A 25,982-nucleotide genomic window follows, 5' to 3' on the forward strand; every position below is an offset into this window, starting at 1 on the left:
ATCAGCAGAAAATCTAATAGTGTGTATGGGGCCTTAGGGACCTTAGATTGTAAGGTCCTTGAGAGCAGAGACCGATGTAAATGTACAATATATGTATGTAAAGTACTGCGTGAATTGTCAGTGCTATATAAATACCCATAATAAACACTTATTTAGTACAAGCGTTGTCAAGGAAGTTCCCCTTGTTATATGCCCACTAAAGTTTTGTCCTATTCCATTAGAGTCTGCATAGTGAAACCTCTGTTAAAAACGTCTTATTTTGTGAGTTAGGAGAGGTCTGAAAAAAGCCCGTTGGTGATCCGAGCGGCAGGGGAGCTTGTTATCGTGTTATTAAGGATGGATCGGAGTCATCTGGTGTAATAAACATCGAATTGCTTTATTTCCCGCAAAAAAAGACATGTTTCATGTTAGGTCAGTGTGAGTGCTAGTGCAAAGTGGGGAATTCAGTTGCAAACCCTGTTAAAGCTCAACTCTATACAAAATATGTATTTATTTATTTTATTTTCTACTGTTTTTACACTTTTCTATGACACAACTGTGGCGACTTTTTTCATATGTGGTCACCTGAACTGGAAGTAAAAAGAATATTTTTAACAAGGACACAGCAAGCAAGGGAAGCATTAGAGTGGTGAAGGGTTTTATTACTTGTTGTATGCCTTCTGGGGAGATTCTTCTTATGCGTTGAAAGAAAGCAAGGAGAAATCTACCCACAAATGGCAATAAATATCTGACAGGGATTCTAACATTTACTTATTCTATTCAAAACTGAAGAGCTTGTTTTCTAAAGCTGTAGTTTAGCTTCTCTAGTCTCTAATAAGCCGACCCTCTGAAAGAACATGCTTATCCACTATTCACTGTATGCCATGTAGTACAGCTGTCCTATAGCCCTTGCTCATATATACTGAATCAGAAGAGAGCATGAGGAGATCAAGCTAGAATTTCTAACTAATTAATGGCTCAGTTTTAATCATGATCTTTATCTGTACATGGCCTTTTTATACATGCCCCTGCTCCTTCCAGATTCATAAGCTTCCTAACTGGTCACCTAGGTTGCCCATCCCAATAAAGGGCTAGCAGAAAGTCTTCAGACTATATTTGGCAGTTTCATGACTATCATCCTTGGTATGCCCTTGGGCTCTGTACTAGATAAAAGCCACAGTGTCCAGCCACTGATGTTGACTTCAGGACAGGCTGACAATGGGATTCTGTAGGCATGTTGTGTGTTGGTGTGTTGTCCTGCTTTCTCGATACTGGAGCTGGTATGGCAGGATGACAACACTATGACTGTATTAGGAGTCCTTTTCCACTCTTCCATGATGACATCACGGAGCTGGTAGATGTTAGAGACCTTGTGCTCCTCCATCTGTTTGAGGATGCCTCACAGATGCTCAATAGGGTTTAGGTCTGGAGACATGTTTGGCCAGTCCATCACCTTTACCCTCAACTTCTTTAGCAAGGCAGTGGTCATCTTGGAGGTGTGTTTTGGGTCGTTATCATGTTGGAATACTGCCCTGCGGCCCAGTCTCCAAAGGGAGGGGATCATGCTCTGCTTCAGTATGTCACAGTACATGTTGGCGTCCATGGTTCCCTCAATGAACTGTAGCTCCCCAGTGCCGGCAGCACTCATGCAGCCCCAGATCATGACACTTCCACCACCATGCTTCACTGTAGGCAAGACACACTTGTCTTTGTACTCCTCACCTGGTTGCCACCACACACGCCTGACACCATCTGAACCAAATAAGTTTATCTTGGTCTCATCAGACCACAGGACATGGTTCCAGTAATCCCTGTCCTTAGTCTGCTTGTCTTCATCAAACTGCGGGCTTTCTTGTGCATCATCTTTAGAAGAGGCTTCCTTCTGGGACAACAGCCATGCAGACCAATTTGATGCAGTGTGTGGCGTATGGTCTGAGCACTGATAGGCTTACCCCCCCCCCCCCCCCCACACACACTCCTTCAACCTCTGCAGCAATGCTGGCAGCACCCATAGGTCTATTTCCCAAAGACAACTTCTGGATATGATGCTGAGCACGTGCACTCAACTTCTTTGGTTGACCGTGAGGCCTGTTCTGAGTGGAACCTGTCCTGTTAAACCGCTGTATGGTCTTGGTCACTGTGCTGCAGCTCAGTTTCAGGGTCTTGGCAATCTTCTTATAGTCTAGGCCCTAGGCCGTCTTTATGTAGAGCAACATTTTTTTTCAGATCCTCAGAGTGTTCTTTGCCATGAGGTGCCATGTTGAACTTTACACCGTTATACAAGCTGTACACTCACTACTTTACATTGTAACAAATTGTCATTTCTTCAGTGTTGTCACATGAAAAGATATAATAAAATATTTTCAAAAATGTGAGGGGTGTACTCACTTTTGTGATACATTGTGCATATATATATATATATATATATATATATATATATATATATATATATATATACATATATAATTATGGTGAAGTATTTAGCTAAAAAAAAAAGGGACACATTAAACAATTAAACAGAGTGCATGATTTTGGTTAAGGTACATTCTAAGCTTCCTCTTGTATCATTTTAAATCAGATTTTTAACACTCGCTAGAGAAAAAAAATGTGTGATCTGACGTCAGATGGGCAATATTACAGATATAGTCTTTGTGTTGCAGTAAACACTGCTGTCCGTATGAATTCAGCAACATATTTACCACATTTAGAAAAGTCAAAGACAGGAGATAAATGTCTGTTAGTCAAAGTGTAAACTACACTTGCCTGCATTCCAGGAAAGTGTTTTGCATGCCTGTTACCCGGTATTTAAGATCTCACAGTAAGTATATTGCAGCCTCTATAATTGTTAGACATAATTAAGTTGCTTATCCATTCTCATATTGTTCTTGCATCATCCCCACTCACCAGTCTGTATGAGGACATTCATAGTTAGAGACGCTATGACAACTCGTTCAGTTGTATGGAAGTATGCTGGTTCATGGCAGAGAAGCACATTGACAGAGGACCTCAACGTTACATTTTTAGTAAACATACATACCGTATTTGCATGTTTTTTTTTTTTAACACTTAAAGTGATTGTAAATGATCACCTTGTAAAACAACCCAATCAGTTTTTTAATAGAAATGAAAGGCAAAAGATTTTTTTTATAGATATAAAAAATCATTATAAATACCTTTATTCCCTTTTTTTTCTCCTCTTTCAGGGATCACTGGGGTGCCATGCAGAGTAAGGGGCAGGGGTGGCTGGCTCAGCCTCTCAGTGGCACACTGAGAGGCTGAGCCAGCTGCATGTAAGGCATCTGGATGGATCCCCACATTATTGTCAGGCTTCCTTCAGAGTCTGGAGCAGTTCTGTTACATCAATTACATCAGCCAATAGCGGGTTATTCTGGGTTACAGGAGAGCACAAGTAAGTGCACTCCTGTGACCCACAAGAGAAGTATGGCCAAAAGAGCTTTGGCCGTAATTCCCTTTTAAACTCTTCTAGCTATTTTAAAACCTACTTATCTGGCTCTCAGGCCCGAGACAGTGGTAGATATATCGTTTTGTGTCCCTGTGTGAGCATGGCTGTTATCCTCTTCAAAAAATTGGTAAAACCATTGTAACAAAAATGCACCATCCATCGATATATCACTTCGTTCTAGGTCTTGTGCTGAGGTTGGATTTATTCATGAGGGACAGTTTCAAATGCTCTTCCAAATGTCAGGCAAAAAAGGGGTATCATTGTTAAATAATGGCTTTGCTATATTAAAGAAAAGGCTGATTTTTTAATTTGCAGATTACAAATGATAATGGTGTACGCAACTTTGCTTCAGAGCTTGTGGAGAATATGACTGTCTCCATGCAGAATCTCAAATGGTTGCTCTGGATGCTTTGAGGTACTTAATCCTACGTTAACTGGAGAGACATGTGAATGGTCAGATCTGCTGTGCAGAGTTTTAAGAAAGCCACTAGTGATATTAGAAGAGTCACCTATGGCTGTAAGTGGTGTAATTTCTAATATTGCTAATATCACTATATAAGATATATGAGAGATAGGGGAAAAGATGCCCATAGGCAGGGATTTGTCGTTGAATGATCCTGCCTTAGGTATACACAAATAATGATACGCTTTAGCACAAGCTACATCTATTTTATTCACCAACAATGTTAATGGATTACAATAATAAAATAAATCTGGATTTGTGACTGGTGTAATATACTTGAAGGACATGCTGCACATTACTTTAGCCACCTAGAGCCTTGTGATGCCTTTCAGCAGGCCTTAAAACCCATGTAAGAACGAATAAAAAATATGGAAAGCACACCGTACTCTTTGCCCCCCATCAAGGGACAAAGATATAGGATCTGCAGCAGGTATATGCAATAGGAACAAACAGTTCTTTGGGAAGGGTAGTGTTAAATGTATTAGCAGATTTAGATACACTAATAAACTGAAGCCAAACTCCAGCTCACCCTATATATGCAGTTACTGCAACAGTTTTTTCCTTTTGGGATAAAGGATGAATAAATCAAAGCCGATCATTTTAATCACCCCTGTCAGTGTTAAGTGGTTTGTCTCAACCCTGCAAACTGATACATTCTGCTTGAGAGTTTGAGCTTTTGAAAAACAGTTGGCTGGATCAACAGATGAAAACAGAAGAAATAAAGCCTAAAGCCTCGTACACATGCTCGGCTTGTTGGCCAACAAAGCGTCAGACTTTTGTCCGAAGGGTGTGTACCGTGAACTTGTCTTGCATACAAACGGTACACAATTGTCGGCCAACAAACACGAACGTAGTGACGTACTACGTGGAATTTCAGCTCTTGAGCGCCACCCTTTGGGCACCTTCTGCTAATGTCGTGTTTGGTGAGCATTGATTCCGAGCATGCATGTTTGTACTTTGGACTTTTGTGTGACGGACTTGTGTACAGACGATAGGAAAATCTGATAACAGACCGCTGTCCGCCGAAAATTTACTAGCCTGCCATCCAACATTTGTTGGAGGAAAGTTGGACAACAATTGTCTGATGGAGCGTACTAATGATTGGATTTTAGGCAAACAGTCTGTCATCACACAATTCCCGAATAAAAATCCGATCGTGTGTACGAGGCTTTAGGCCTCATGTACACTGCTGCTGGTAAACGGACTTTTAGGAGCAGTTGGGCTTTTTTTTCAGCTGCCCCTAAACTCTCTCGCTCTATGTTATCTTATCTGTACATGTATACAGGGTCGCTTATAGTCGTTTCTAGGCAGTTGAGTTTAGAAGCATTTTTTGGAACGCAAAAAAATGCGTTCAGGACGGATGTTCAGAGGCATTTGAAACGCTAAACACCTGTAACAGCTTGTAAACGCAGTAACTTACAGGGGGGCAACTGCCCTCTGCTACTGTAAAGGATAAATATTTTACAGGAGCAGTATCTAAAAATATTTATGTACATAGAGGGGGGACACGCTATTAAGCTGGCCATACACTGTTTGATTTTTGTTTTAACGTTCATAGAAAATTAATTCGGCAGATGATTCTTTCCTGCTATAACTGAGCAGGGGCGGATCCAGAGTCTAGTCTCGGGAGGGGCACTGCCAGAAAATACGTTTTTTGGGGGGAATTTATCAGGGAAATGGCTGGTGTTGGCGCTTCAATCATCACAGCACCATGGTTGTTATGGTGTCAGGATGATTGAAGCGCATTTTTTCTATTATTACATTGTTATATAAAATGAAATAGTTCAACTCACCATAATGCAGAATCAGTGGGAGCCCTGAGCGTGTTGCTTGCCACGTTGCCTGCCACCAGATGCGGATTGTCACTTGCCACTTCACCTGCCACACGTTGCAGATTGTCACTTGCCATGTCACCTGCCCCTAGATGTGGATTGTCACTTTCCTGCTACAATTGTCACTTGCCACATCGCCTGCCACCAGATGCAGATTGTCACCTTGCCACGTCACCTGCCACACATTGAGGATTGTCATTTGCCACATCCCCTGTCACACATTGCGGATTGTCACTTTCCACGTCACCTGCCCCCAGATGCAGATTGTCACTTGCCTGCTACAATTGTCACTTGCCATGTCACCTGCCACCAGATGCGGTTTGTCACTTGCCACGTCACCTGCCACCAGATGCGGATTGTCACTTGCCACTTCACCTGCCACCAAATGCGGATTGTCACTTGCCACGTCACCTGCCACCAGATGCGGATTGTCACTTGCCACGTCACCTTGCCACAAGATTCGGATTGTCACGTCGCCTGCCACACATTGTGGATTGTCACTTGCCATGTCGCCTGCCACCAGATGCAGAGTGTCACTTGCCACGTCGCCTGCCACCAGATGCAGATTGTCACTTGCCACGTCACCTGCCACCAGATGAGGATTGTCACGTCACATGCCACACATTGCAGATTGTCACTTGCCATGTCGCCTGCCACCAGTTGCAGATTGTCACTTGCCTGCTACAGCTACAATTGTCACTTTCTGTTTCCCAGAGGGTGAGGCAACAGATTACCAGTCAGGCAGCAGAGAGATGATGTAATCTCTCTGCTGCCGTGGCTACCTGCACAGTGAGGGTGGAACTGCAGGGATGCAGGGCGGGCGGTGAGAGATGATGTCATCTCTCTGCTCCCCCGCCTGCTGGCTTCCTGATTGGCCAGCAGCCCGGTCGCTCTCTAAATGTCACCCGCCCACTCTCTGACTGTCACCAGCCCAGCCGTCCGCTCTCACCCACCCACTCTCTGACTGTCACCAGCCCGGCCGTCCGCTCTCTCACCCGCCCACTGTCAGTCTTAGACTGTCACCAGCCCCCCCGGCCGTCCGCTCTCTCACCCGCCCACTGTCAGTCTTAGACTGTCACCAGCCCCCCCGGCCGTCCGCTCTCTCACCCGCCCACCCCACTGTCAGTCTCAGACTGTCACCAGCCCGGCCGTCCGCTCTTACCCGCCCACTGTCAGTCTCAGTCAGACTATCACCAGCCCGGCCGTCCGCTCTCTCACCCGCCCACTGTCAGTCTCAGACTGCCACCCGCCCGGCCGTCCACTCTCTCTCTCCCGCGGACCCAGCTGCCTGCCCTCTCACCAGCATTCTCGGAGGGGGCAATTGCCCCGTTGCCCCCCCTGGATCCGCCCCTGTAACTGAGTCAAATAATTTCATTCCAACGCCCTTAGAATTTTATGCAGACCTGTTAATTGAATGGAATCCCAGACATATTAAACAGGTTTCATTACAATAGGTACCGTTTTTTACCAAATGAAAACCAAACTTACAGTAAGAGTTTTGTTCACTGGAAAAAAAAAATTCCATCCTGCTTCTGGAATTTCTCATCACTGTAGTTGAAAGTGAACGCCAATTTCACCCCAATAACCGTCTTGAAAAAAATTATACTAGTGTATGGCCAGCTTATATGTACAAATGTTTTAGGACCAGTTCACACCACATGCAGTCCAGTGCGTTTTATTTCTGCATCAAAAACACATGGAAAGTAGGTTATATGGTTTTCAATGGCATAGTTCACACCAGTGCTTGCAGTTCCAGGGCTTTCCAGTTTCCAAAGAAAAAAGTAAAACATGCTGCATTTTTCCTTTACTGGAACGATATAAAACACATAAAAAACGCACAGGAATGCACCTGAACGCACCTAATGGCACCAAAAATGTACTGGAACACAAGTGTCCTTATTTTAAGGTTAGGAAAAAAGAGGGGGAAGTAAATGCACTGAAGTGCATCAAAAACTCATCAAAAATGCACTGGAACACATCAAAAACGTTTAAAAACTGCGCATGCAGAAAAGCATCTGGAACGCATCCAGACTGCATTTCTATGGTGTGAACTGGCCCTTAGAGTACTTTGGATAAACTGCTTTGCAACAGGGGGTACCTGCCAAACATTTGATGTTCTATTGGGCAAACACAGCTTTTTATTACATCCAAAAATGAAATCATGAACAGTTGATTTGGCCTCAAAGGCAAATCATCCAATCATCTGTGAACATTTGTATGGATGTGGTTTTTTTTAGACCTCATGCACACAGGATGTCAAAAATGCTGCGTTTACAGGTGTTTGACTTTTTTTTCTTTCTGCCTCTAAACGCCCCTCTATGTTGGCCTTTATGATTGATTTACTAAAGGCAAATAGACTGTGCACTTTTGAAAGTGCAGTTGCTCCAAGGCTTAGTAAACGAGGTAAAGCTTCACTTTGCAAAGAATACCCAATCACGTGCAAGGAAATTTAAAAAATTAGCATTTTTGCTTGCATGTGATTGGATGATGGATATCAGCAGAGCTTTTGCTCAGTTACGAAGCTCTGGAGCAACTGCACTTTCAAAAGTGCACAGTCTATTTCCCTTTAGTAAACCAACCCCTGTGTGTCCATGCACACATAGGCAGAAAATGAAACGCACCGACACGTTCAGGAGAGAGGCTTTTGAGTGGAAAAACCACCAAAAGCACATTAACACTAGCGAGGTTAGGTGTGTTTGCATATTAATGCATTCTAATGGCCAGAGAAAAAAAAATATATTCTGGCCAATAGAATGCATTAATGCCAAATGCGTGGAGGTGAATAAATGTGTATTAATGCAAAACACATATTTAGGTGCATTTTTTTTTAGCTGTGTTTTCCTCTCCTGAAGGCTTCCTGTATGCATGAGGCCTTAGGCTGACCATAGACGGATTGAAATTCAGCCGGTTCAGCAGGAACCGGCCACCTTTTGATCAATCTATGGGCAGGCTGCTTGTACTTCTGTACATCCAACCTGTCAGGTTTTTTTCATGCAACCACTGCCGGCAGCGATCAATGTATTCTGACGGCTAGGAAACCTCCAGCTGTCAGAACACAACAGCGCAGCAGGAGGAATGCCCCCATAAACACTGACTGGGTTGATGTAGAAATCAAGCAATTTTCTTTCCTTCAACCCATGGTTAAAGGGAAGAAAATTGTATACTGTATGCCTGGCTTTACATATGCAATGAAGAGTCAAATGAGAGAGAAGAATTGCTAGAAGGAAAGGGAGTTCAGATTGGTGCTTTTGTTTCTGGTAAACATAAGGTCTGCTTCAATGATCTGTCATGATATTATTCTCAAGGGACCTTTATTGGGCCTCTGCAGACTTCATCTTTAATTATATGCCTAGGAAACTATCTAAACTCCCCATATGACATTTGATATTACCTCCATAGGTCTGACTTTGGGTGCCAATATTATAGGACTTGTGCACAGTAAAATTAAAATATTACCACCAGTTTTATACGGACAGATCTGTTTATGACTCTAAACTGCAAGAAAATGCACACTGTTATTCAGCAATGAGTTTGAGCAGGAACCAACACTGGCAAAACCCTGAATAAATATAACAGTTTAGGCAGGTATGTCATTTTTGTTACCACAATACAGCCCAGCCAGGACAGGCGATATGCATCCCAAGTATGAAGGAGGCCATTAAGCTTCCAGAGGAGGGATAGGTAATTAGCCTCAAAGTGGGACAAATAGTCTCTAATCAAGAACACTCCCAAATATGGCCGTTTCCCACTGGTATTGGAATGTTTTATGAAGAGACTGGAGTAAAGGGGGAGGGAGGGGTAGGTTCAAAGCTTTTGATTTTGTGGGATTGACCTGCAGACCTGAAAGCATACCAAATTGAGCTAAGATATTGTTCAAGTTAGGTGGTAAAATAAGCTGATTCCCGCAATAATTGTGTGAGGGGCTCTATAATAAAAGGGAACAGAAGAGGAGATAACAGGCATCCTTGCCTAGTACCTTGCCTAATGAGAAAAAGGGAGGGGGGGGGTGAATTAAAGCCTACTTCACATAGGCCATCAGTGAGTTATATAAGGCTGTGAACCCACCTGAGGAATTTTGGGCCAAAGCCCCACTTTTCTAGAACATAGCACAGGTACGGCCAGGGAACATTATTGAAAGCCTTCCTTATGTCAAGAGAAAGGAGTATAAATGGCATCCCCTGATGCTTGGAGGCCTCAACCAGGCAAGCAATTTTTTGTATGTGGTCACTGGCTTGTTTAGTAGGCATAAAGCCAACTTGGTCTTTGTGGATAAAGCCTCCAATGCCTTGAATAAGACCAATGGAAAGAATTTTAGTCAAAAGCTTGATATCAACATCCAAAGAAGATATTGGCCGAACGTTAGACCAATGGGTGTCATTTGTATTAGGTTTAGGAATCATAGAAACAGAGGCCTGGAGGACAACTTTACTTTATATGTCTCCATGATTTTATCCATGTGCACATTAGTTTTAGTAAATCATTGCAGAATTGTTGACACTTAAATCTGTACTGTATACAGTTGATGGAGCTTCTACTGATGATCACTACTGTTACAGCTAAACTCCAGGTGGATATAAAAGATACAAATTATTACAGCCCTTTATTCATTAATACATTTGTACTATTTCAAATGTTAAATGTTGATATACACAATTACATACTTCCTAGACACAGTCTGTGCAGGCAGTATGGCCATTTGGTGACTTGGCAGCTTAACTCTTAAGTATTATAATAATAAGTCATTGAAGTTGAATCTTAGACAATTTTATTTCAGATACGTGCAGTGTAGAGAATATTTTTCCAGTCTTTTGAAGTGTAAGAAGACAATGACTTTCCTAAGCCCTGTCTTTGCTTGTAAAGTGAACAACTAAGCTCAGCGGTAAAGTGAGAGACATGGAGTTTCCTATTTAGGGAATGTACTAACTAGCATCAAACAGGAGAGTAACATACCCAGGGCTCAAAAAACAGGCTACTTCAGCAGCACAACATCATTAAATATATTTTTTTTCAATGCAAGCAGTGCAAGTACTCACATTAGATTTAGAATCACTTGCAGTTCCTGTGCAGCAGAACTTAAACTGTATAAACAACACAATTCAGTTGTGCTGCAGTGCATGGAATATGCTGATAGGAAGAGAGAGCAGAGTGACAGAGATGAGCTCCTCAGTGTGCTGCTTCTCTTTTCACTGTCCTGCCCTGCCTGTGCTCTGTGGCATAACTGTGTAACTCTTAGAACTGGTTAGACAGAAAAAACAAATTTGTTAGCAAGGTAAACAGCTCATATATGTGCTTTTTATCTATAATTGTAATTGTAGTTGTTTGCCTGGAGTTCAGTTTTATTATGTTCATGTGAGTTTGTCATATTTTTTTACAGTTACCATTCATGTCAACACACATATAGTATAACATCACTTACAGCAATTTATATAAATACTGCCTACGTCTAGAAAAAATTGCATGTGTCATATAAAGGGGGCTTCAAAAAGCAAATTTTTCACATGAACCATTTTAACACCACAAAATATATTATGTAACATATTACTGAAATATTATTCTCATTGCTACAGGGCTATTTTAAATTTAGGCAGCTGATGAGAAACCTGCTAAAGGCCCATTTCTGTCAAAACTCTTCTTCTGCATTATATGGGTGAAAGGTTTGTTCTCATTTCTGTGGAAAAGGAGGAATGAGCTGTAATTAATGCCCTACTCCAGCCAAAAAATATATTTGCATAGAGATTTGAAGGGGTAGACTTCAGGTTCAGTGGGGATCAGATGAATTGACATCATAGTGTGGTCGATCATTTGATTCTGTCGAAGGGACATGCTGGAAAATTGGTGGGTGCAGCTGTCATAATGTAATTTCCTCACCCTGGGGGGGGGGGGGGATATTTTCTCTTTTCCCTGGGATAGAGTAAAAAATTCAACGTTATAAAAATTAAATTTGGTCTGCAGTCAGGTTTTTAGTCAGTCAAACTTCAAACATTCATTGCACTAGAGTGCACTTTATGGCAATTGATCTTAAAGTAGAACTATAGGCAATTTTTGTTTTTTTTTGTTTAAGTAAGGAAGGGTTATAACCCCTGTCAGTTTTTTTTTCTTTTTGCCATCTGTGTCCCATTGGGAAGATTTACCTTCACTTCCTTTCCTGTAGTCAGAACAGGAAGTGAGAGGAAATCCTTGCAAATTAGGGGAATCTCTTGGCCCCCCCCCCCGGTCACCAGAACTAGTGTCCACATTGGAAGAATTCCCCTCTTACTTTTCTGGGGAAAATCCAAGGTTGGGATTTTCTTTTACCTTTACCTTCAATGATAATGGTAAACAGGACCAATAGAGAGGGTGAATCTCCCTATTAGGGGCACAGACAGTGACAAAAACCTAATAGATGTTCTAATCCCTCTCCACTCTATCCAAAACTAAGGAAAAAAAAAAATGTTACCTTAAGTTTTACTTTATTCATCAGATGTTATTCACAACTGTACAGAAATAAAGGTAATAATTAAAAAAAATAAATAAAAATAAAATAAATTGGGGCAGACTCAATGGAACACTTGTTTTTTTTTCTGCTGTCACTCCTCTATGTTTCGTGAAAAAATTGGGCCGTGTATGAGCTGCCTTAGTAATGTTCATTATCCTTATCTACTAACTAACTAATCAGCGGTATTGATAATTACTGCTGGATTTTAATTGATTGCTGTAGGCCTCCCCTCCCCTTTGCTCCACTTTTAAAATTCAGGCTCATAGTGTGCATTACTATATCACAAAGATATAATCAGTGTAATGTATTAAGTTTTAACAAAGGGCAACAGAGAGATAGCATTTCTTTCAGCACACTCTTTATTAATATTATCTCCTTTTCACTTATGATCTTTCTCTTTTCACTTAATAGTTCCAATTGCATCCAAAAACAATGGCAGCATGATGTCCTCCCTATCTCTACATAAAGAAAGCCTCATAGGTGGTGTGACCAATCCAAACGAAGTTTTCTGTTCTGTCCCTGGGCGCCTATCACTACTCAGTTCCACATCGAAGTACAAAGTGACAGTGGGAGAGGTCCAGAGACGGTTGTCTCCTCCTGAATGTCTCAACGCATCCCTGCTTGGAGGAGTTTTACGGAGGTCAGTGAAAAATAATACTTCATTTTTATATGTATGCCAATGTAGCTAATATCTAGAAGGAAGACATTGAATACTTATAATAAGTATAAACCAGCTTATTGTCTTTGATTAGAAGACTTAATTTTTTTTGTTGTCAAAGGAAAATGATATTTTTAGTTAAATTATACTTTCCATCGTCTAAACTCTTCGATTGACTAGCTGGAGAGCTGACTAAGGGTAACTGTGCCTGTTTAGCTTTCTCCTTTACATTATAATAGTGAGGTAATTTCCTTCCTAGGAGATGGCCTTTTTTTTGCAATGCAGAAAGCATGCAGGAGCATTACTGTTGGCCCGCCTGCTCAGAAGCGCTAAGAGGCCACCTTCAGCAGAATAGTCCACAGCATTTGGAAGATGATGATGTGAACATCTGAAGTATGTTTTGGGGCATATGTAGCTGATAATAGGGGCATGTTAAGCATTTATTTAAAAGTTATAGGAATAGCTGTGAAGTTATTAGGTCTCAATTGCGCAGCTGTATATAATTTCAGGCATATTATTAGGTAACGTATTTCGGCGAGCAAGAACCTCAATCTTGCCTGGGGATTCTTGGATATATATATATATATATATATATATATATATATATATATATATATATATATAAAAAATTGATATTCAACTTTTTTTTTTCAGGGCAAAATCAAAAAATGGTGGTCGCTGCCTTCGAGAAAGGTTGGAAAAAATTGGTTTGAATTTGCCTGCAGGGAGACGTAAAGCTGCCAATGTTACTCTGTTAACATCATTAGTGGAAGGTAAGATGTACCCCAATAGGAGATACGTTTATTCTGATCCCTTTTTAGCCTTAAAGTGGAAGCTCAGACAAAAACTAACTAACTCCAAATCTACTGGCAGCAACATTCTAAGACCAACCTTTTCTGCAGCCGATCCAGTGTGGTCTCCAGCGGCGGATGCTGTGTGAAAGGGACAGCCAACAAGGGCTGGGAAATGCCTGGGAAGTGACGTTACCCATAGAGTTACTATGGGAATTCCGTTGTCGGCTGCCTCTCCTGCACACACCTACACAGAGAAGCTGCCACTGACAGCACAGTGTGGAACTGGACCGAATCAAAAAGGTTTGTATAGCGATTTTTGCTTTACAGGCCTAGACAGATTAGTCTTAGAATGTGGCTGCCAGTAGACTTATGCCTTGTACACACGATCGGACATTCCGACAACAAAATCCATGTTTTTTTTTCCGACGGATGTTGGCTCAAACTTGTCTTGCATATACACGGTCCCACAAAGTTGGTCAGAAATTCCGAACGTCAAGAACGCGGTGACGTACAATATGTACGACGAGTTGAGATAAATGAAGTTCAATAGCCAGTGGGGATCTTCTGCTTGATTCCAAGCATGTGTGGAATTTTCTGCATCGGAATTGTGTACACACGATCGGAATTTACGACAACGGATTTTGTTGTTGGAAAATTTGAAAACCAGATCTCAAATTTTGTGTGACGGATGGAAACTGTCCGATGGAGCCTATACACGGTCGGAATTTCTGACAAAAAGGCTCCCATCGAACATTTTTTGTTGGAAAATACAACCATGTGTACGGGGCATTAGAGTTAGTTTTTGGCTGAACTTCTAATGTAAAGAAATTTAAGAGTAGAAAACTATATCAACTCTATTATTACTCTATCTATACTGTATAGTCGATTCTTTATACTGGGATGAATAGCTTGCTGTACCAGGAAACACTTGCATTTCCAGTACATGTGTAAAGAGAAACTGTAGGTTTGGGTCCTGGCAGTAGCAATGCTGCATTCAAATTGTTTTATGATGGTGGGCAATTATTTTTTTTTAGAGTTTGGATTAAAAAATTGCTTTTAAAGTGTATCAAAACCCCAAAAAGAAAAAGAGTAATATATTCCAGCTTGCCAGTCAATACATGAGGTACTTTTGTTACTTTTCTTTCTTTCGGGTTGTTTTCCCTTTATTTTCTTTCAGTAAACCTGTGACTAACACACTTCCTGTCCCTGGTGGCTATGCTTACTCACTCTACTGTATCTATGGATGAAGACATAGTTGTCACACAGGCTGGACATCAAACATGTCTGACTTTATTCATCTCCATTACAGTACATGGGGGATGACAGCAATAGTAGCTACACAAGATGTTGTTTTTGCTACCAGTTCATCTCACAAAAAGTGGGTAGTGCATTTCTAGCACGATCAACAGCTATTTTTTGCACTTGCTAAAAAATATTCTTGGCCTTAAAAATTAAAACATATATAAGTTTTCAAAACACCATAGATCTAAACATGTGGTGTGTTATTGTAACTGGTCCGTTCTTCTGTCTAGGGGAGGCTGTGCACCTTGCTCGGGACTTCGGCTATGTCTGTGAGACAGAGTTCCCAGCTAAAGCTGCAGCAGAATACTTGTGTCGGCAACACTCGGACCCAACAGAGCTCCACACAAGAAAGAATATGCTGCTGGCTACCAAGTAAGTAGCAGACTCTTAACCCTCTTCTACTGTCATGGGGAATGCTCTCCTTACAGTGCATCTGCCAAATTTCTGCCTGCAGTAAGCAAATGGTTCAAAGACAATGACATTGTGATTCAAACAGTACATTAATAGCGGCATTCTGCAGAGCTGTAAGAAAAGAATATGCAAACAACTTGCTCATAACAGGTTCGATCCTAGGTGCTCCCAAAGTAAAAACAAGATCTGATTTGGGCACCTTGGGAGCTGACCCTTTTCCTTGCCCCCAGTTTTATGGAATATCCTGGTTAGAATTAAACATGCAGACTAGCTCATTTGACATGATGATGAGGATAAATGTGAATTGCTGTAGTTTATAAGACAGAACCAGAATAAATCTTTCACTGATCTGTCTTCAGTAAACTGAAATTTGATTGACTTGTATGGATTTCTGCATTTCTTATATCAGTGTACTATAGTCAGTCACCACAGCCAACTGTCATGATATAAGCATTATGTAGGGCACAGAAAATACAGTATATATATATATATATATATATATATATATATATATATATAATATTTTTTCAGTAACCTGCTATAACAGCTTGCTAGGCAACCCTTAAATACAATTATATACTCCTTAAATATATGTTTACTTGATTTAAATGTGTGGGGTCAGCTCAGCAGATTCCAGTAGAGTAGAGCTTTGCACCATGTTGGCCATAATTTTCATAAAGTGAACAGATATTCACAAAGTGAAAGTGATTCTTTCTAGTGATGGGTGCTGACTAAAACTCAGGGTAAAGCAACATATTTATTTAAAAGTATGTGCCCCCCCTCCTTGTATATACTCACCTTACCTTTGCCACCCCTCCCATCCCACCCCCGCTGTTCACTGGCTTACTCCCCTCACTTCCATGTGACAATTCTGGGTGCCTGGGTGTATAGTCCTTAGCCCTGTGTAAACTCTATCCAGAGAGACTTGGAGGATACATTGAGCTTCTCTTTGTTCCTGTTGGTGAATGTATTGGTGGAGAAGTGAAAGAAACGTAGCTATAAGCAACTGCACAAGAAAAAGTTAATGCTTACTTTACTTGACCTTGGTCCACCAATGCAGTTTGTCAGGAACCTGGTCCTTTCAAGTTATGGAAGTACAAGTGACACTCTACCCTTGTTTCCATTACTTGGTTTGTTTGTGCAGTCAACTGTAAGGCCCAGTCATTGTAATGTGGTGTTTAGGGGGACTGGGAAGTACATATATATCCCTGACCAAGATTAGACTTTGTAAAAGCATTTTCTTGAATCTGTCTTCTAAGAAAAGGCCTACTAAAATGATACAAGCACCCTAAGCACTGTTTACATCTATAACACAAGTCCAAAATAATTTCATAAAAATAACAGGGTAAAAAAAAAAACTTGCTGTACTTCATGCAACTAACATCCACACATGTGTTTGTAAGCGTGTCGGGACCCCATGGGGCCAAGGACCGCGCTATACCGCAGATGGACATCGGCGGCAAAAAGCGCACTGAGGCGATTCAGTTCACATAGGTAGCGCTATGCAAGTCACTCATTCATTCATTCAGACATGTGCAAGACACATGTAGGTAGGTTTAAGCACATCATGATTCCTACTGGTTTTCAGTGATGTCAAAAAAGGTTGGACAGGGACAAATAAAAAGTTTGATTTTAGAAGTCAGCTAATTTATTAGCAACCCTCCTGGCAGAAATTATGACAGCATTGCTAATTGGTTATAGCCAGAGATACAGTGCCTTGAAAAGGTACTCATACCTCCTGAGATTTTCCACATTTTGTCATGTTACAACCAAAAACATAAATGTATTTAATTGGGATTTTATGTAATAGACCAACACAAAGTGGTACATAATTGTGAACTGGAAGGAAAATTATAAATGGTTTTCAAAATTTTTTACAAATAAATATCTGAAAAGTGTGGCGTGCATTTGTATTCACCCCCAAGTCAATACTTTGTAGAATCACCTTAGGTTGCAATTACAGCTTTTGGGGATGTCTCTACCAGCTTTGCACATCTAGAGAGTGAAATTTTTGGCCATTGTTCTTTGAAAAAAGCTCACGCTCTGTCAGATTGGATGGAGAGCGTCTGTGAACAGCAATTTTCAAGTCTTGCCACAGATTCTCAATTGGATTTAGGTCTGGACTTTGACTTGGCCATTCTAACACATGAATTTGCTTTGATCTAAACCATTCCATTGTAGATCTGGCTGTATGTTTAGGGTCGTTGTCCTGATGGAAGGTGAACCTCCAACCCCAGCCTCAAGTCTTTTGCAGACTCTATCGGGTTTTATTCTAAAGCCTCGTACACATGCTTAGATTATCGGAAGACCGATCGTCCGTTTTTTGGAGGCATGCTAGTCTCACGTTGAAAGTGAAGAGGTTACTCACAATATGAAAATTTTTGTACGACAGAATACAACATCAGAAGTGAGGTAATGTGTTGAATAGTTTTGTATGTATTCTTTCATTTCTGAGCATGCGTTGTCTTACGATTTTTTTCATACGAAAACCGTACTATAGAAACGAAAATCGGGCATTGAGTTCACATCCAAAAAAATTTTTATAACCTGCACATCCAGCTTTTGTCTGACAAAAAAGCGAAATCAGCTGTCGAAAGCACCGTACTAACAATCCAAAAATCTGCAGAAAACTCGTCGTACAAATTTTTCCATCCGATTTTTGTATCATGTGTACGGGCCTTTAGTTTTCCGCCACACATAGCATTTTTCTTTTAGGCCAAAAAGTAAAATTTTGGTCTCATCTGACTAGAGCACCTTCTTTCATATGTTTGCTGTGTCCCCTACATGGCTTCTCGCAAACTGCAAACGGGACTTCTTATGGCTTTCTTTCGTCAATGGCTTTCTTCCTGCCACTCTTCCATAAAGACCAGAATTGTGGAGTGCGCAACTAATAGTTGTCCTGTGGACAGATTCTCCCACATGAGCTGTGGATCTCTGCAGCTCCTCCAGAGTTACCATGGGCCTCTTGGCTGCTTCTCGGATTAAAGATCTCCTTCCTGGCCTGTCAGTTTAGGTGGACGGCCATGTCTTGCTAGGTTTGCAGTTGTGCCATACTCTTTCCATTGTCAGATAATGGATTGAACAGTGCTCCGTGAGATGTTCAAAGCTTGGAATATTTTTTTATAACCTAACCCTGCTTTAAACTTCTCCACAATGTTATCCCTGGCCTTCATGATGCTGTTTGTTAACTAAGGTTCTCTAACAAACCTCTGAGGGCTTCACAGAACAGCTGTATTTATACTGAGATCAAATTACACACAGGTGGGTTCTATTTACTAATAAGGTAACTTCTGAAGGCAATTGGTTCCACTAGATTTTAGTTAGGGGTATCAGAGTAAAGGGGGCTGAATACAAATGCACTCCAAACTTTTCACATATTTATTTGTAAAAAATCTTAAAAAAACATTTATCATTTTCATTCCACTTCACAATTATGTGCCACTTTGTGTTGGTCTATCACATAAAATCCCAATAAAATACATTTACGTTTTTGGTTGTAACATGACAAAATTTGGAAAATTTCAGGGGGTATGAATACTTTTTTTAAGGCACTGTATATGCTTCTCTGCCAAGTGGAACTTATAGCCAAGTTTTTTCTTAGAACCATAGGTGTGCACAGCCTATTGCAAAGCTCAAACAACCATACGTGTGTAAATATATATATATATATATATATATATATATATATATATTCGAAGCCCTTCAACCGACAGATATGAACCACATAAACACGCCACAAGACTCACAACATAACTTAGAGCTGAAGTGTGCCCTGGTCTGCTGGCCAGTATACCAAAAAGGGGGCATACCCAAGATAAGTAATGGATGACTGTGGAGAGAAATGTGCTAAGAAGTGCATTGAAAAAGGGGAATAGGTGGGAGGGTATCACGCACCGGAACCGACAATGACCACAGGTGAGTGGTCTGCTTAAATACCCCCCGGGCTCCTCCCGTAAATTCAGGCCACCATACTGGCCTTCTTATTTATGGTTGAAGCCCTTCAACCGGGACAGATATGAACCACATAAACATGCCACAAGACTCACAACGTAACATAGACTGAAGTGTGCCCTGGTCTGTTGGCCGGTATACCATAAAGGGGGCAAAAATACTTGGATAGGGAAGTAACTCTTTATTGGTCCTGTGACATTTATTGAGCAAGCTTGGTGAAGGCTTGTGACATTTCTTCCTCAGGCTTTCGGAGTGCATTGAGTGAAGCAGGCGGATTTCCACCTGCCCACCTTTTACAGACATGGTATGGTACCCCGTGCTGAGATGTGGCCGAGGCAGATCCAATCTGAAAGGAGTGGCCAGAATAGAGGCTGGGGTCAAGGCTTAGGTTAACCAGGAGGATCCTAACGTGCCTGACGAACTGGCTGCCACTCAGGGGGCTGGTCGGAAACGTTGTTGGTCGGGAAGAGCTTGATGACGACCCCGGGGGCCAGATTGATAGGTTTAGACATTACGAGATGTTAACAAAATGATCTTGATAGCGAGCCAGGTGGCGTCTCCAGAGTATCTGGCAGCCAGAGCCACTAAGGTAAACTCGCTAGGCCACAAAAGCCGTGGAAGGCCAGGTAGATGGCCACTTGGATGACCAGGCTGGACAGAAACCCAAACGGGGAACGTGAAAGGATGGTCGACATGTCCCTGAAGATGGCACTTGTGATGGGTAATCGTTTGTAGTCGGCTATGGGCTGATGCTTCCGGATGCCGAGTTGGATGGATTTTGACTGTATGAGCTGTATGGCTTTCCATGGTCCTGTAAGGACAAAATGCGGGATGCCAGCTAAGTATAGCCTGGTGGTGTTATGAGATAGAGCCAGCTGCGTGTGGTAATACGATATAAAGGCTAGGACGTGCTTGATATCTCCTGTTGCTACTCCGGGGCATGATGCTAGAAACCTGTATTAGGCCTTCCAAGCGGGGTGATAAGCCTTCTGTGTGTTTCGGAAGAATGCCCGATTAACGAGATGGGTTGCGTTGTAAAGGTGTGCCTTTAACACATGGTCAGCTGCGACCAAGATGGGATAGGAGAAGTGGTTTGGTAGGCTCCGGGTTTCTGCTGAAGGAATAAAGTAAAGTTAAGCGGGACATTGCATCTGCTGCGATGCTGTGCCTGCCCAGGATAGAAATGCAGTGAACATTAAATTGATGCTGCAGGAACAACCACACCTTCCGCGTAGGAAGGACATGATAGCGAGCGACTTGGACCTGCCTTGTTTATAATTTCGGCCCTGGCCTGGTTGTCTGTGGCAAGCCACCGTTTGTCCTGTCCAGGTATGGCCCCAGACCTGAGTAGCTGCTACAATGGGATATAGTTTGAAAAGTGAGGATGACTGACCAAACCAGGGATTTGGAAGGATTTATGGTGGCCATGGTCCTGCTAACCAGTGATGGCCAAAAATTGCAGCAAAGCCTGTGGAGGCTGCGGCATCCGTGACTACCAGAGGTGACAAAGCTAATGCTAGCGGAATAAACATGGATGTGCCGTTCCAGTTTGCAAGGAATTCGTCCTACATTGAAAATCTGCTGTAGCTGCTGGGTCCAGCCTGACAACTTGATCGGGGTCTTGCACCTTCCAATTGATGCCATGCCACCGCCAGAGAGATGACTCAATGGGCAGTAATTAAGACGTGTCTGACATGTCCGCTTTGGACAGCCATGCGCCCGGCAGCTGCAGGAGATTCCTGCACTTGTGGGTTGAGTGGGGTGGAGTGATGAGGTCGGTGTGAAACCCTGACATAAATCTGAGCACCAAGAAGACGGTCAATGAGGGAGTTGGGTGTGAGGAAAGGTAAAGCCTCAGTCACCGGACATCCACTTGGCCTAGCCATGAAGTGTTGTGCTGCTTGAGGTAGCATGTCCTTAGGATGCGCTCTGTGGCCCATGACCCAAGGTGAAGCAGCCATCATTGGCTAAAGTTGCGAGTCCCATAGTTAAAATTGAGTTGCATATCGTCTAAGATTTGAGAGTACCTACGAACATACGAATGGATGGACTGAGTAATGACTGGTGGCTCGTGGCAGGTGCCTCACGAAAAAACGGGCTGCAGAAGCTGTGTGACAAATGGAATGGTGTATTGTCGTGCCGAGGTCGCGGATCGTTGCGCCACGGACATGACTAGAGCTGAATTGGGCAGTAGGATGTGTGAATGAGCTGACAGAGTACGTGAAGCAGAGTATCGGCTGAGTTATGAGTACGTACGAACATACAAGTGGATTAGTCTGAGTAATGATTAGTAGCTTACGGCAGATGCCTCACGATAGAGACCGAATTGTAGTAAGCAGTGTGATAGATAGATCAGTGTGATAGATAGATCTGAGATGTGGTGCAGAGAAGATGAACCGTTGTGCCACCGGTGCGACTGGATTAGACTGCAGGGATGCCTGCTGGGTGTCGGGCTCCGCTCACGCTGGCAGTGGGGAGAGCATCCTGAAGAGCTTGGCTTTCCTGGCTGTGGCGGGGTAGGGGACGCCCCCACGCCACGGCTCCACTGTGAGCTTGGGGATGGTCTATCCCCTGAGAGAATGCACGCTGCTGTGCTCTGAACCCACAGAGGGTGACAGAGGGGTGGAGGTGCGGTCTTGGCTGTCGGCCTGCGACATGGCCCCAGCTATAAGATAAGGTGAAGGGGAAGGAGCTGAGGAAACACTATAGAACCCCAAGATACCTGCTCACATCCCAAATGTAACTAGAATTAAATTTCTAATTGCAATCTCCCTCTAGCAGCCATGAGGCAAGGAGTGGGGGGTGCATGTGTAAGAGGAGTCGTAAAAGGTAGGATAGTGAGTGGAGTTGTATACAGGAAAAAAAAAAAGATAGGAAGGAAAAGGAGAAGGACAGAAAAAGGAACGACAGGCGTAGTGAAGAAGCCAGTTTGTGTACGAATGCTGTTGAGTGGAAATTTAGAAAACTCAAAAGAGTGCGTGGCAACCGAGGTGAGCCAGGAGGCGACTAGCCAGGTAACCGATAGCTCAGGTGCCCATCTGTGTCGAGCACACACCTGTGAAACAAGAGCCCCGGGGCGTACTGGGGCGAGAAGCTGAAGTCTGGTATGGCCTAAATAGGAATGTTGCGTTCTGTAGTTTGTGAGGTGTGCTCGGCCTGCCAACACTTGCACTGTCAGCAAACTCAACGTTTTGGCGGCCTTGTCTGCGTAGGTGAAGGGTCGCCCTTAGAAAACAGAGTATAATGCAAAGGAACATGTGACAGTAACTAACGCCCAATGAGCAGCCCAAATCGTGTATGTGAAGTGAACGTTTAGTGAAAGAGTGCTGCAGGGTTATGTGACACCTGACTGGTGCCCTAGATGCAAAGTCCTTGTTGAGGTGGATAACCCAGTCAACCGGAAACCTGTAGTAAGAATGACATGGAAGTCCAGTTTTTTTGTTTTTTTTTAGAGCTGCCCTGTCACTTGATCCTTGATGTGACTGACCCCCTGGTGAAGATGCGATCCCTATGTGTGTGTGTATATATATATATTTTTTATGAAAGAACGTTTAACCTGGTGCAGGATGGAACAACCTGACCTCGACTGACCGAAGGGAGAAATGACAGACAGAAAATGGTGAGTGGCCGATGTGCCACTGGAGGCGGTGAATGGCTGGATCGAGTGCCACTGGAGAATTGTGTTTACAACGATTGCAAGAAAGTAGCCTTCTCAGGAAGGCGAAAAACAAGGATAGCAGAGAATTGAGTATGTAGGAATGACTGACCGTATTCAAACGTACGAATAGATGAAGTGAGATGTGGATGCAGTGTGCATGAATTGTGTCATGTTGCGCCGAGGATTCGAATTGTTGTGCCGCCGACAAGACTAGATTCAGATCGGGCTGTGGGGTAAGTAAATGACGAGGGTGAGAATTGTTAAGCCGCCGACGTGACTCGACCGGCCTGTAGAGTGTACGAATGGACCCGATACAAATCGCTGTGCCGCGGATGTGACTGGATTCGAATCGGGCTGTAGAGTGTATGAATGAAACGGATACAAATTGGTGTGCCGCAGATGCGACTGGATTCGAATCGGACAGTTGGGTGTGTGATATGAATTCAATGGATGTATGCAATAACCGATACACATCGTTGTGCCGCTGACACAACCGGACTCGAAACAAGCCGTGGTACAGTGAAAGCTGGATACACACTATACAATCTCCTGCCGTACCCCTCCCCCAGATTCACCAAAACCATTCCACACGAGGCCAACCCCAAGGCTTCCATTTTGCATGCAATCAGGCGGCCCCTGCACTACATGGCTCTGGTGAATCTAAAGGAAACCAGACAACAAAGCTGCACAGTGTGTATGGGGTCTTGGGGTTGCTACATCACCTCTGCAAACCGAACACATACCAACCACAAAGCCCCCGAGACTAACTGAATGCAGACAAGGCAGCAGGTGGGCTAATTACCACCTCAATGAGCCATAGAACCTGTGCAATCAATACCTGCTCAGCTCCAACCCCATGGACCGTGAAACCTGCAACCAGCAACGCCTGTGCTGAGTGATGTCGGAAAACGACTGACAGCAACTTGGTGACTTGGACCTATGAATGAATTGTATGTACGTAGATGGGGGAACAAACAAACTAGTCACGTCGGCGGCACAACGATTCGAATCCTCGGCGCAACATGACACAATTCATGCACACTGCATGACAAACAAGGAACCTACAAATGCACTGGCCTGTGCTGAGTGACATCGGGCAATGACTGACAGCGACCTGGCGGCTTGGATCTACGAACAAATCGTATGTTAGTAGATGGGGGAACAAACAAGGCAGAGGGAACCTACGAATGCACTAGGCCTGTGCCGAATGATGTTGGGACACGACCAACAACGACTCAGAAGCAGCTAGCTATGAAAGGGATGCAGGATAGGAAACGAAAACGAATCGCAACTTGCGTATGATATGAAAAGGTTTGAATCCTACCTGCAACAGCGAGCGAGAACCGCCGATGAAGACTGCGAACGGAGACGCCACAACACACTGAAAATCGAACACATAGACTCATGAACCATGAGGTGAGCTGGGAAGAGCCAGCCTAGAGATGTGAGCCATCACACACCGGAACCGACAAATACCACAGGTGCGTGGTCTGCTTAAATACCCCTCCAGGCTCCTCCCATAAATTCAGGCCACCATACTGGTCTTCTTTATATATATATATATATATATATATATATATATATATATATACACACACACACACTCTTATAAATAAATGTAAAAAAAAAATTTAAGTTGTATTAAAACATGGACGGTGTCGGTAGAGCAGTAGACTATGTCAGTAGGGCACTGGACAGTGTCAGCAGAGCAGTGGATGGTGTCAGTAAGGCTGAGATTGGTGTCAGTAAGGCTGAGATTGGTGTCAGTAGAGCAGTAAGCGTGTCAGTAAGGCAGTGGAGGGTATCAGTAGGGTAGAGATTGATGTCATTAGCTAGTGGACGGTCCTAGTAGGGCAGAGATGTGTCAGTTGGACAGTGAACGGTCCCAGTAGGGCCGAGATTGTTGTCAGTAGAGCAGTGGAGGGTGTCAGTAGAGAAGTGGAGGGTGTCAGTAGGGCAGTGGATGGTGTCAGTAAGGCAGAGATGGGTGTCAGTAGGGCAGTGGATGCTGTCAGTAGGGCAGAGATTGGTGTCAGTAGGGCTGTGGACAGTGTTAGCAGGACAGAGGTTGATGTCAGTAGGACAGAGATTGCTGTCAGTAGAGCAGAGATTGGTGTCAGTAGAGCAGTGAATGGTGTCAATAGAGCCGTGGATGGTGTCAGTAGTTTTTTATTATTTTTTACAATGTTATTTTTTATTATTCTTTTAAGGAGCCCCATTGGGGGGCTTTGGTGAAATATTAGGGGTCTATACAGACTGCTAATGTTTCACTTTAGAGACAGAGAAAGGAACTGAGGACAGAGATTCTCCAGTCCCTTCCTCTGCAGCCTCAGCTGCACTGAACAGTAAATGAATGGGAAGTGCTCTGTGCTGAGCGGCTTCCTGTTCATTAACGCCAGTAAATGGGGGTAAATAAACCCCCCCCGTACCACATTAGCTGGGGAATCCCCTCTTCTCTGGACACCTGGGGGGGACAATCCAGCCGGAGGATTACTCCGATGAGTATATCCGATGAGCTGGCAGAGAAATCCAGAGCCCAGGAGAAACAGCCTGAATCCGAACACTAATACCAGACTACTGATCTAACTTTCCAGACCACCGGGGGACAGGTGCACAGGATGGATGGAGCTGCACTTTCCAGCCCTTTCCCTAGGCACACCCAGCACACCCTGTGCGCAGGCCTTAGAACATATAGTAGCTCTTTTAACTTTTTTTACAGGTAACTTTTCTAATTTTTAATGTTGCATTTGGCGTTGGCATACTGTTAAGAGCTAAGATTACATATGGGTTGGTGAAAGGCCCTGCAGTTTGCGTAGTGACAACCAAGCCTATTGTTATGGGTTGGTTTGAGATTCTGTGGGATGCTTAGTGTCAGCCAAGCCCAACCTGGCACCCAATACAGTTTACATTGCTTGTGCTTAGAAAAAAATAGTAATGTACACAATTGTGGTCTGTTATGCTTAATTCATTGAAATTTCATTTAAGCGATTCATAGT

At 43.1% G+C, this 25,982-nt stretch overlaps 1 protein-coding gene across 1 annotated transcript in view; it reads left to right on the plus strand.

Annotated features, from left to right (window-relative positions):
- Positions 1-25,982, plus strand: part of TFAP2E (transcription factor AP-2 epsilon) — a 59,311-nt gene that overhangs the window by 27,152 nt on the left and 6,177 nt on the right. Inside the window, exons 4-6 of the mRNA XM_073615592.1 lie at positions 12,624-12,852; positions 13,525-13,643; positions 15,197-15,338. Of these exons, the coding sequence (XP_073471693.1) occupies positions 12,624-12,852; positions 13,525-13,643; positions 15,197-15,338 (490 nt within the window). The remainder of the gene's footprint in view (positions 1-12,623; positions 12,853-13,524; positions 13,644-15,196; positions 15,339-25,982) is intronic.

Source organism: Aquarana catesbeiana, linkage group LG02, assembly GCF_042186555.1.
Source record: "Aquarana catesbeiana isolate 2022-GZ linkage group LG02, ASM4218655v1, whole genome shotgun sequence".
Classification (NCBI taxonomy): Eukaryota; Metazoa; Chordata; class Amphibia; order Anura; family Ranidae; genus Aquarana; species Aquarana catesbeiana.